At 38.5% G+C, this 12147-nt stretch overlaps 1 protein-coding gene across 5 annotated transcripts; it reads right to left on the bottom strand.

The window, feature by feature from the left end:
* Positions 1-1743: 1743 nt before the first annotated feature.
* Positions 1744-11433, bottom strand: LOC149827086 (ubiquitin carboxyl-terminal hydrolase 15-like). Of its 5 annotated transcripts, none has more exons than XM_090019164.1 (13): positions 11268-11433; positions 10152-10529; positions 7027-7895; positions 6237-6382; positions 6053-6141; positions 5713-5798; positions 5459-5621; positions 5167-5290; positions 4851-5008; positions 4441-4525; positions 4110-4322; positions 3294-3355; positions 1744-2593 (listed from the first exon to the last, which is right to left on the bottom strand). In XM_090019164.1, exons 2-13 carry the CDS (start codon positions 10436-10438, stop codon positions 1927-1929), a joined length of 2949 nt encoding a protein of 982 aa, XP_089875290.1. In that variant the 5' UTR covers positions 10439-10529; positions 11268-11433; the 3' UTR covers positions 1744-1926. The 5 variants fall into 5 exon arrangements, with proteins under 5 accessions (XP_089875290.1, XP_089875287.1, XP_089875291.1 ...); XM_090019161.1 differs by having other exon boundaries at positions 6053-6144; XM_090019165.1 differs by lacking the exon at positions 11268-11433 and adding an exon at positions 10801-11234.
* Positions 11434-12147: the final 714 nt, after the last annotated feature.

Below are 12147 nucleotides of genomic sequence, written 5' to 3' on the forward strand. Positions count from 1 at the left end.
CTGGGAAACAAGACGAGCTACTAGTTGTTATTCTCATAAAGAGCTTGTTCAAGCTCATAAAATAGGCTTAATGAGCTGAACAGAAAAAGCAATTGCTCAACTCAGCTGGCTCATATAGAATCTTAAAGTAGTAACAAATACATTTTAGATATGTATTCACATTATATGTAGTGTCGCTGCATGCTTGCTTGACAGCTACCCATCTTGGCATTTCTCGAGATGGGTGTGGCATCCATCTCGAGAGCGGAGCTGCATGCTAATCGCATCGCTGCTGCATAAAAAATGACCTGTTTGGATATATCTCTCATCAAATGTAATATAAAATAAATGGTTGAGTTCAACAGGTTTAGAGTTGAAATCTCATTGCTTCCAGCTAGCGCTGGTAAGGGAGCCGAACGATCCTTAGGCTGTTCAGGATCCGCTTGGTAAGGGTATACTCCAGCTCGAGCTCAGTGGCTCTTTTTAAAAAAATATTTTTAAATTATTTTAAAAGCTTGATAATATATAAAATATAACTTATAATACATATATATATATACATATATATATATACATATATAATATGGAAAACAAGCCTATACGAGCCAAACCGAGCTTGCCATGTTCTTGCTCGGCTCATTTACCTAAACGAGCAGGCTCGTGGCTCGTAGCTCGGCTTGCCAAACCCAATTTCTGAGCGATCTTTTTGTTTTCTTCTTTTTTCCATAAACGAGGCAGCTCAAGTTTGGTCCAATAGGTCTATGAGTAGAAATTCCTATTACTTCCAGCTTTACAACTATGCACCTTTTGGTAAATGGGCCAGATCAAGCTCAGCTCATTTAACTTAGGCTCGTCATGAGCTGAACGTAAACACCTCAAGTTCAGCTAGTTTACCATCCCTATTTAATGCCATCCCCATTTACAATCTCACGGCTTGTGCATGGAAAACTAAAATATGCAGTAGGGATCATCCTTGGCGTTAGCAAGATGAGCAACATAAATTCCTGAACAAAACCACCACTTGCGTGTGAAAAATGAGATCTCATATGCTGCATAAACCAGTCTAAAGATAGCATGACATGCAACATAAATTCCTGAACACCACCATCAGTGGGGTGCCAAAATAAAGTCCCATATGCTGCATAAGCCAGACTAAAGATAGCACATGAATCATAAACAGAGAGCCACAGTCAGATTTCTTCAAGTATGCTGCTTATCTTATAATATCAAAGAAAAAGATTGCCCATCTACCCATGATACCAAATCATTTTTCATAACATGATAAAGGCGATGCTCAGCTTTTGGCATGAGGGATGCATGAAGTGGTATTTGCTAAAACTATGACAATTTAACGGCTGGTGGTCTCAGCTTACAGAAATATGGGAAAAAAACATTCATAGACACGGATTGCTTTCTTTAAGGGGGGGTTTGATAGTCTCGGATCTCATATCCAAGGACCTGATATGGCGTGAGATGTGTTAATGTGGCACAGGCTCGATGCCAAGATCCAAGGCGTCTCAAATGCTGGATCTGCGATCCCTCGTATCAAGGAAGTGAGAGAGAGGGAGGACGGACATCAAATCCAAGGATCACCTTCGGATTTGAGTGATCCGAGCATTTCAAACGCAGTAACTTGCATATTTCAAAAGAATAAATTTGTTATGATAAAAAAAATGAGACAATGATTGCTCTCTAAAATAAGCAGCTTATCTTAAACAAAATTCCACATTATTCCATGGTAATAAAAATTAAGACATGGATTGCTTTCTTTAAAAATAAACAGCTTATCTTGTATTTTCAAAGAACAAAATTGCTCATCATCCCATGATAATTTAATTTACAGCCCCATTGGACTCAAAAAAACAACACGGGGCATGCTGAGCTCTTGGACTAAAGGGATGCATTAACATACAAGGGCTTTGCACTAAAACTACAAGAATCTAGAGACTACAGGCCACAACAGTCTGAAGTATGGAATAGACTATCTTTGGGGTAATTCTTATGCCTTAAAGACATGCTGCAATGGCTTCCAGAATTCATCGAGTCCTTGAAAGAAGCACCCACCTGTTCTGAACGCTTTACACTATGTACATTGCCAGGTAGTTGAGCCTGCATCGAAGCATCCACAACAAACGCATTGCTTTCTGAGAAGAATCTCGTCTCCATTCTGCAAGGAGAGAACATTTTGCAGGAGGTGGCATGATGGAGATACTCTGATATGTTGAAGCTGTTAAAAATTGCATCAGTCTCAGAATGATCCATAGTAGTGGTGGAATATCTATCACTGTCCGTAGTAAATGATCCGTCGTCCGAGCTTGTAAAGATGGAACTGCCATCGCTTGAAGTTATATCTGAAAAGTCCATGCTAAAAGACTTTGGATGTTTTCTATAGAGGAATGCTCCGTTGGAAGTGCCCATGACAGGATGACCCACACTTTTGTTAATACTATTGTTTTCTGTCTTCTCGCTGCTTCTTAAATAGGGAGGTCTTAGAAGTTTTGAATGCCTATGCTGCAGAGGATTCTCCACAGAGGTTTTGCAATGACTATCAGAAACAGGACAATGTGATGACTTTGCTTTGCCTGTGTAAACTCTTGGGGTGCGTGGAAAAGACCTGATACATAACAAAGTAGAAGCAAATATGATTGGCATGCAGGAATAGCTTTGGTAAAGGGGCAGATGTGAAAAAGTTTTGTAAAACAGAGTATGCTAGTTCAGAGGCCTCAGGACCGTGTATAAATAAAAATGTCAGGATTACAAAGCTGTTTGGATCTGTTTTTATTTATTGTTTACAAAAATAAATTAAAGCACATTTATAAAGAAGATACTTGCCTTTGTTTTTAATTAAGTAAATGTTTGGATCACCATTTTTTTATAGTAGAATGAAGAAGAAAAAGAGAATAATAGTGAAGGTGGTGGTGGTGGTGGTGGTGCTAATGGTGGTGGTGGTGAAGAAGTGGTAGTGGTGGTGGGGGTGTTGATGAAAAAGATGGTGAGATGGTGATGGTGTCACCATGGTGGTAATGGTGATGGTGATGACAGTGGTGATGGGTGGTGGTGGTGAGGTGGTTGTAGAGACTAGAGAAGTGGTTGTACCCGTAGTGAGGTGATGATGGTGGTGGTGATGTTGGTCATGATGGTAGAATGGAAGAGAATAAGTAGTTGTAAAAAAGTGATATCTTATTAAATTTATAAAAGCTTGTAAAAAAATAAAAACAAAAGAACCAAACAGCAAAACTTGCTCTTTGAAATAAAAGTATAAATAGCAAAGAGGTATTTATAAACTCATCCAAACATGGGGTAAAAGCATGTACCTGGAGTAAAATAGGATGTAGGCCCCTTCTGACATAACCTGACTAATAGGCACTGGCTCAACCTGTGAAACAAAAATTACAACTTTATAGTGGTTGGTCATATATCAATCAGTAGGTGCGAGATGTTGCCATGTAGCACACAGAGGCAAGAGAGAGAGAGAGAGAGAGAGAGATCTGATTTAGACTCACTTAACTGAAATCAAAAGGTGATAAAAAATCTTAAACGAACAAAAGAAAAAGCTAACAAAAGAAGGGACTAATTTCTTATGGGTGAGTGGAAATTTAGTGCAAGAACACAGTGGTTAAGATGCCACAACACTGCACAATCATCATATTTAGCCAAAAGAAAATGAGAACACCCATTAAGTGGTGATAGACAAGCACAATATTTCAAGGAATGAATTTTGAAATCAAGATTAATCAGAAATTTGACATTGGGATCAATTTCTTTTGAATTCATATAGTAAAAAATTATTAAAAAGGAGAAGAAAAAACCGAAAACAATTTGCAGCAACTCTTTGCAAGTCCATGTCATGTCTGCTAAAGACTCCATGAAACCATTGACATGATAATCTGTACTAGTGCTGAGTCCCACCAAATAGATATGAGACTGGTTCATCTCAAAGTCTACCAGGAACATCAACAAAGCCAATGGGTTCTATACCAACACAGACCATGTGATTCGTCATAATTTTCCCTTTGTTACATACAAGGACTGCAAATTATCACTTCATTAAAGATTGTGCATCTTATCAGACAAACAATTTTACTAAAACCTTAAATACGTAAAAATGGAAAAATTTTAGACAAAATTACCTCAGTGTCGTCAACCCTGAACCAAGCACCTTGCAGATCCTTCACATATGATACATAGTGCCCTGAAAAAGAGGCATTGTGTGTATCCAAATGCACAACTACGCCATAAAGCATGTAAAGAGGTGGGGAGTCGCTGGTTCCTGTCATGTATGGAATCATGTCCAACATCTCTGGGAAAGTGATGCATTTATTAATTTTGCCGTACTTCCCTGTCTGATTGAGAAAGCAGAAAACATCAGATGCATCAAAGCAAAAAGACAAGTGTATGCACCTCTGGTCAGGTGTATCTGTGTTTGGATACATAATAACAGGTGAAATGAAAAAGTTCTACCTGGAACCTTTTGAGAACAATTGTCAAAACATTTGGTGCCTCATGAATATTCAACTGCTTCCTTGCTCTAACGTAAGCGGAACACCTTATGTTATGAAAAAAACACAAGTTAGTGAAGAGAATGGAGCCATCTGCAAGGAACGTGTGACAAGAAGAATTTTAAAAACATGTAGCAATTCAGGACTTAGAAACACAGTTGAAACCGATAGCAACTCAGTATCACACAGAACCCAGGGAGGGGCTCGGAGTGAGACAGTTGATGACAAGTCGCACTGGGTTGAATCAAATTCTTTGACTAGGCTCAAGTTTGAATGTCAGGCTTGGCCCAAGTCTTTTCAGATAAGTCAGTCCTGAATTGAGTTATTGCATCTTCTCATAATGAAAAATCAAGCACAAAATGTTTGCCACACCTTCCACATCTGTACTTGTTCTCCCCATCCAAATCCTCAGGAGATGTGAATTGAACTAGTGCGTCCTCCAAAGACTCAACCCAACCAAGGATCTCCAATGTAAGGTCCATAATGTTTTCATATCTTTCTGACTCATGATGACATCTTAAACATTTGACCTGATATTGGCAGTGGAAAAGTGGTCGTTTTAAACAAAATTCAAAGGACATTGTGAAAAAAGATCAGGAGGATGAGTCACCAAGAAAAAGACCCAAAACTAAAACTCCAAAGAACAGAGAAAAAAGACTGATTTTTCAAAATGCAACAACTACATCACCTTTGATCTAAGGCAACCACCAAATGTCTGCTGTATGAAGGTTGTCTCTTGCAATCTGGCATCAACATTCATATCACCATCCAATCCGGAAAGGCATATGGATTGCATTGAAGCAACTAGAAGCCTGAATAAAAACGGCTATGTCACACACAAAAGAGAGAGGCCCAGTAAAAAAAATTGCAAGAAGATAATGATCCAAACTGCTACTTTGCAAGGGTAGAAGACAAATAAACATGAACAAGCATCTTACAAGTTACAAATTTAAGTACCCTTTGATAGCATATTCACACACCTCAAGAACTCATGAGCATCTTCCTGACTTCCACTACCCATTCGACCGCCAACCTTCTGCAAGCATGACAGGATACCACCTGGAGATAAAGGACCCCCACCCTCCCTAAGTTTTGATACATGCCGCTCAAGTTCGCACATAAGACACCAATCTCTCACACAGCCTGCAAGAGCACATAATTAGATAAACAATGATATAAGTTTCAGTGTTTATTCTTTGTAGAATGAGAAACCCAAGAGAACAGAATACAGTACATGTCCTGGAATGATATCTCTGAAGTAGGTAACTGATGAGAGGCTTTGTGTAGGTTAAGCATTGCAATATGGCATTGGCATAGCAACTGCAAAGTAAACTATGATTAAATATGGTAAAGAAACGTTGAGAAATACGAACAGACAATTTCTCTTATTAGTGAACTGTGAAAAGTATAAAATCAAAAGAAGGGGCCTTATCCTCTGCTTGAAGAGCATCAGAGATAACTTTCAAACTATAATCACACAAATACATTGATTGTATGAATTCAAAATATGCTTAAGTTGCTAGGTCATGTATGCAACAATAAATGTCCGTAAACAAATATAAGCACACCAGTACCTGTTTCCACAATTCAAAATCCCTCTAGGAGACAAGTCCAGGACATCATAATTAAAGAACTTGACAAATTCTTCATAAGGAAAGAGCATCTGCTAAATTAAATCAAATCAAACATGTCAACCAGATTAGAACAAAGACAAGAAAGTTCCAACTTTGCAGCCTTACAAAAATCAACCAGATATACCTTCTTCTTTGAACTATCTTTGTCTTCTGCAGAAGCCCACATAGGATGCTTGAGCGGTTTTCTTGAACCCGTCTTATCTTTGATATTCAAGATGTCATTGACATCTTTAGAGGAAGCACTTACTGGTGCAGATGTATTGGAGATTTCTGCGGTAGAAAGTTACAAGTAAAAATCAGAAAGTCGATCCCTTGTGGAGCTTAAGACATATACACAGAAGATGAAAGCAGATCTCTCTCTCTCTCTCTCTCTCTCTCTCTCTCTCTCTCTCTCTCGAGAGAGAGAGAGAGAGAGAGAGAGAGAGAGAGAGAGAGAGAGAGAGAGAGAGAGATCAACTTCTGATAAATTGCAGAAAAATGAAAACATCCTCATTGCCCACCAAAATGTGGTATCTCTTCAACTACACTAGAGATATTCATGTAAGTTTAGAATTTATGTTGCATCGCCACCTTTCTAAGTCACATAAGCACCAATTTCAGATGTACCTGGAGCATAGATACAAATTCCACCAAGTAACATGCACAAGAAAGGCATCTGGTAATCTACTTCAGTAGCACGTATCTCAATAGAGTCCATGCTAGTTAATTGTACATATATGCTCACCAATGCTGCTAACATTTTTTTAGTAGGTTGAAATGGCTTCAGAGTTATTTGAGAAAAATGCATGGTGTTATTGGCAAGTATGAAGGTGGCCACCAATTTAGGCAGGAATTAAGAGTTCTCATTTGCTATTGCACAGAAAGATCACACAAGCTCATAAACAGAATTTCATGTGGAATTTCCGACAACATACTTGAATCCATGGTGATCTCAGCCTTCTCCATTTCTGAAATAGAATACTTTCTGACCTCTGATTTCTGCCGTACAGAAGCTTTAGTTTCTGTCATGTTCAAGGCACCATCTGTCATTGTTCTTCCCTTAAATGGTTTCTCTAGTTTGGAAGAGTTCAAATCACCATCTTCTTTATCAAGATACAAGGATTCCTTTCTATGACCACTTCCAGAGTTAGAACTAGGATCTGTCTTTTGGCATGGACCCTGTTCATTTCTCTTGGACTGGTGGTTCTGCAATGATGATCTCTTTGATGCTAAGATGCCAGATGAACAACCAGTCTCAGAGAAACTTTCATTATTTTGGTGACTGATTTTGAGAGGATCCTCCTTACTTTCTCGGACAGGCTGTTGGCAGACCATCTCAACAAAGCTTTCATTTTCTTCTTTTCTGGAAACTTCACAAGGAGCATTTGCTAATGATGCAGATACACCATGTTTGCTAACAATTCCTACATCCTCCTCAGGAGTTCTTTTAATAGCATTGGCAGGAATTGGTTCTTCAATGGTCCCAAACGCAGATCTCATCTTCAAGTTCAAGCTTTCTCCATTGACTTTAAAATCAACCCCAGTGTCTGGAAGCTTTCTCTCCACATTCAATATATCAGACGTATAGGTTGTAGCACCAACAGTAGCATTAGAATGACTGGTCCTTTTAGACAAGACTCCATCCCTAGGACTCATGATGTCAGACTTAAGGACATTCTCATGAAGTGTGGCCCTTGGGGATAGTGACCCCGACTTTTCTGAGCTACTTGTGAAGCAGGTATCTAACTGCTGACATTCATCTTTATGCCCTTGCCTCCAGTGAACTATTTGGCACTTCCCAGAGCTGTAAACAGGGAATTGGAAGTTAACATTTCTTATGGTTACAAAGATCCAATTCATGCAATGCAAAAGAGCAATACTATAGCAACCACAGATTTGATGAAAGGCTGAAAATAACCGAATGCAGCTTCAAAAGTGTAAACGTGAAACATGATTTGGGAGTCAATGTCTTGAAGTAAGTCTCAGTACCATGCCAACTTGGTGAAACTATGATTCATGGCAGTACCCTGAGCTGAACAAGATCAACATCAGTCACCCTTCTGCTTATCTCACACTTGAGGCCTGGAGGCAAGCTGATTTGAGCCAAATTGACAGAGCTTTTTAAGTCTCAAACTAGGTGAGGTTGACGGATGCTACGTGGTTTTGATAGTAAATACATCCATATGCTGATCTCAAACAATATGACATAATAATTGTTTACTGTCGATGTCAAAGTTCAATTTTTGCTAACTAGGCAAACTTGAAGATTGACCGACTTCATAGACAGTATATGTTGTTATGATGCTCTTAATTCATGTATGAACTACACAACCCTTATGTAAAAGAGTATCTTATTAACAATGTTTTCAATTTTCTGGCACTAGTTGCATCACAGTTTGCCCATGCATTTCACAGAGGTGTGTAGATTATTTATGGTGGATTTGCCAATTTATAGTTTGATAAATTATTTGACTTTTGAGTGCCTCTTAATTCAAATAATGCACTAGAACCCAAACAATGGAACATCCCTATTGTACTGTTGAGAAATGATCCACAAAAATATTGTTTTGTTTCCTTTATATCTTCCATACAATTTTAGTCGATGAAGACACTTTCATAATCAAACATGTCAAAACTCGAAATCTAATAAAATATGTCATGTCTAACTTGTTTCAGAACTAGCACTTGACCTATCACGCAAAGTTTTATGGCAACAGCCACTTTTGGGTACTCAAGGTAGTATAGAAGTGACAATGCGACCAACATCAGGGATCATCTTTACTAGCTATGGTGCCAAAAGCAAATAAACACCCTTGATGGTCGCTACCCGTATTTTCATTCTAAAATATAGAGCAATTGAAGATTTAAAAGGCACATTTTCTCCATTTTAGTGGTGTAGAAAAGAAGGTAGACAGATTTTGATACCAGATCTAAACTTCTAAGCATCTTGCGACAAATACCTCTAACAGCCTAGGACTTGGCATTTATACAGGAAACATGGTAATCAACTAGGGCAGCAAGTCAGCTGTGTAACATCATGCCACAACTGGGCATGGGATGTCAGTCTAGTCAGGAGCCTGTCAATTAATCACCTAAATCGACAATCACAACCTTATTTTGACTACAAAGGTTCCTGAAAAATAGGCCTTTCGGAGGAAAATGCTGACAAAAATGTGGGAAGATCGCACAAAGTAGGCGCAGCCAAAATGTCATGGCAAGCAATGAATTATGACTGTAAATAATTCTATTATGCTTTCATCAGATTGCATTTAAGCTGTTGCCGAGTATTTATATGGGCTATTTTTATCATTTCTCTTATACGTATGAAAAATGAAAATAGGTCAATTACATGAAATTACTATACTTATTCAAAAAGTAAATGTTATTAGTTTGTTATGGTGAAAAATTTGTCACCACAAAACTGGGTTGTCATCCAAACAATAAATTTCAGAAAAGAAGGTTAACTGCTTGTCATACAAACAGAAAAACAGGTTCTCATGGTTTTCAAAAACATGGCTTTGCACCATGTTTTTCACATTACTAGTTCTCCAGAAAACCAGGCTGAGAAGAAAGATGTTGATCATGCTCATATCATCTCTCCCACCTGAACTGCAAAAACACAACAAATAAAAGAAGCAATACATAGATGAAATGCATTCAGGATCTCAATCAGACCTTTCACCCTCTGAAAGAGGATCATATCATGTATCATTTATACAGTACTGTATTGCAAATATCCACATAGTTCAAATAGCATCATTGGTTCTAAACTTGATTGCTACATGAAAATAAAAAAGAAAAGAGAAGAAAAAGAAAAAAGGGAACGTATAAACGAAAGAACATTAGCCAGTAAAAATGGATGCAAGGTACAACGGCACATAGATGTGTATCTCAACGAATTAGGAAGTGGTATAATCAAGAAAGACGTCAAAGAACAGACACGTGAAAAACAGGAACATTTGGGAAAGGGAAGATTAAAGAACAAGAAATCTCAATGCCAAAAATTAAGTCTGCCAAGACTTTAATCCACAACAAGCATGGTATTTAGAAGAAAACACACCAGTATCTGACGGACTTGCATCTGGAGCATCGAGTAGTTGCAGGCCCAAAGCATCGAGCACAAACATAAGGACCAGCCTTGAAAGGAGACCCAACCGGGGGAGAATCAGATGGGGGAGGCAGAGACTCCACTCTGAAGGCTTCTTCAGATGCTAACTGAGCAAGAATTCTTATCCTCTCCTTCTTCTCCAATCCTTCCTTCCATTTACCAAGTAAGAAGTAGGCAACCAACGGAAGCACAACCAATGCCACCAAGAGGCCAGGCACATCAGCTTCCCTCTCAAGCATGTCCCCACCAACATACTCATGTCCAACCTCTCCCTCCCCAACTTTCTACAAGAAAGGCCCTACTGACTTGAATGAGATGCCACCATTTCCCCTTAGGAAAAGCAAAGAACAAAAAAAAATCACTCAAGATTAAAATTCCCAACAAATGAAAAAAAAATGTTGTAGGCAAGCCCACAGTTGAAGTACTAGCACAAACAATAACCCAGATCTTTTGCAACACAAATGATCCAACAGACTGCACAAGCTGCAGACATGGGCATTACCTGATTCATGGTTTCAGGTAAAAGCCCAGAAAAAGCAAAAACTTTTCAGGATAAGAAAACCCAAGATGAAATTTATCCCAGAAAAAAAAATATCCTTACTTTTAGGCACATCATGACAAGTCCTTTGATGGAAATGAGAAGTGCTAATCAAAACGAGATGCAACAACGAAGGGAACCCATCACACAATTTTCAGGAGATTAAAAGAAAGAAAGAAAAGGAACCAACTTTCCAAGAAAAACGGATTATACAAAACGTTTTTAATGAAATACAGGATTTCATTAAAAAAGCACTTTTTTGTTATCTCCCTTATTTCTTTTGATGGATGGAATTCATGGTTTTCTCTAACATCACAAAAGAAAAGCCCAAGAGAATCTTTGCTCTGTTGAAAACATCTATGCTAACCCTTGTTAAAGGGGAAAAGGGCAGGATAGAAGTAACGGAAATGCTTTAAAGGACACTTTTTCAAAGAGAAAGAGGATACAGGAAAGAGTCTCCATTTGGAATACCAAGATGGTCTTTGTTGTTCAATCATAAATGGAGTCTTGAGAGAGAGAGAGAGTTATACCTTGAACAATCAAAGAAAACAAAAAGGACAGACTTCTTCTCAGTCATCCTTGGGACACCCAGCAACTTGGTCACATGCTTCCCCACTCTCTATAGTCTTGAGTCTCCTCTACTCAAGACATTCATTCCTCTCTCTCTCTCTCTCTCATGTTTTCAGGAAAAAAAAAGTTAATTACAAAAATGCTACTATTTCACTGTTCACTGAGAAGGTCTTCATATTTACCCTTAAGATAAGAAAAACTAACCAAAATTGGTAACGCGAAACACAACAAGCGCTCAAGTCAGTATTTCTTGCCATTTTGTGCAGTCATGGCAGGAACGTAAGAGAGGACACAACTCGAAAGTCTTTGCCATTGAAATGCAGAGAAAATAACTCAAAGGCCAACTTCATAACATGAAGCAGAGGACATAGTTACGTAATTTTCCAACCCTCCAGTCGCAGTCAGTGATTCAGAGTCACACATAGAGAAAGGTACAACAAGAGAAAGAGATGAGATAAGCCCCTACCTTCCCAACCATGTGACAGCAGTCCTTTTTAATTCCAAAAATTTGTCCTAATTAAGACATTTTATACCATAAAACAATCAAAATGAGATGCTTATCTATGGGTTTAAATAGTTGTGGTTTTATCTTATTAATGGGTTTTTACTTCTTTATTAGTATTCCCTCTCATGCTTCTTTGTCACCTAAGCTCATGGACAAAACTCACATGGGGACTCCCCTGAGGGGTTTTGAATGGGGTCATCATTCTCCCTGGTAACTTAGCTAAAATAAGGCTTAGAAGCCTGCCTCTCTGGCCAGTGGGGCACCCCAAAAATCGTCACCTGAATCCACTAGGAGGGGATGTCCCATATCTTGGTATGTTCCTTAAGAACAAGGGA

This window comes from Nuphar pumila, chromosome 10 (assembly GCF_984573655.1).
Source record: "Nuphar pumila chromosome 10, dmNupPumi1.hap1.1, whole genome shotgun sequence".
NCBI lineage: Eukaryota > Viridiplantae > Streptophyta > Magnoliopsida > Nymphaeales > Nymphaeaceae > Nuphar > Nuphar pumila.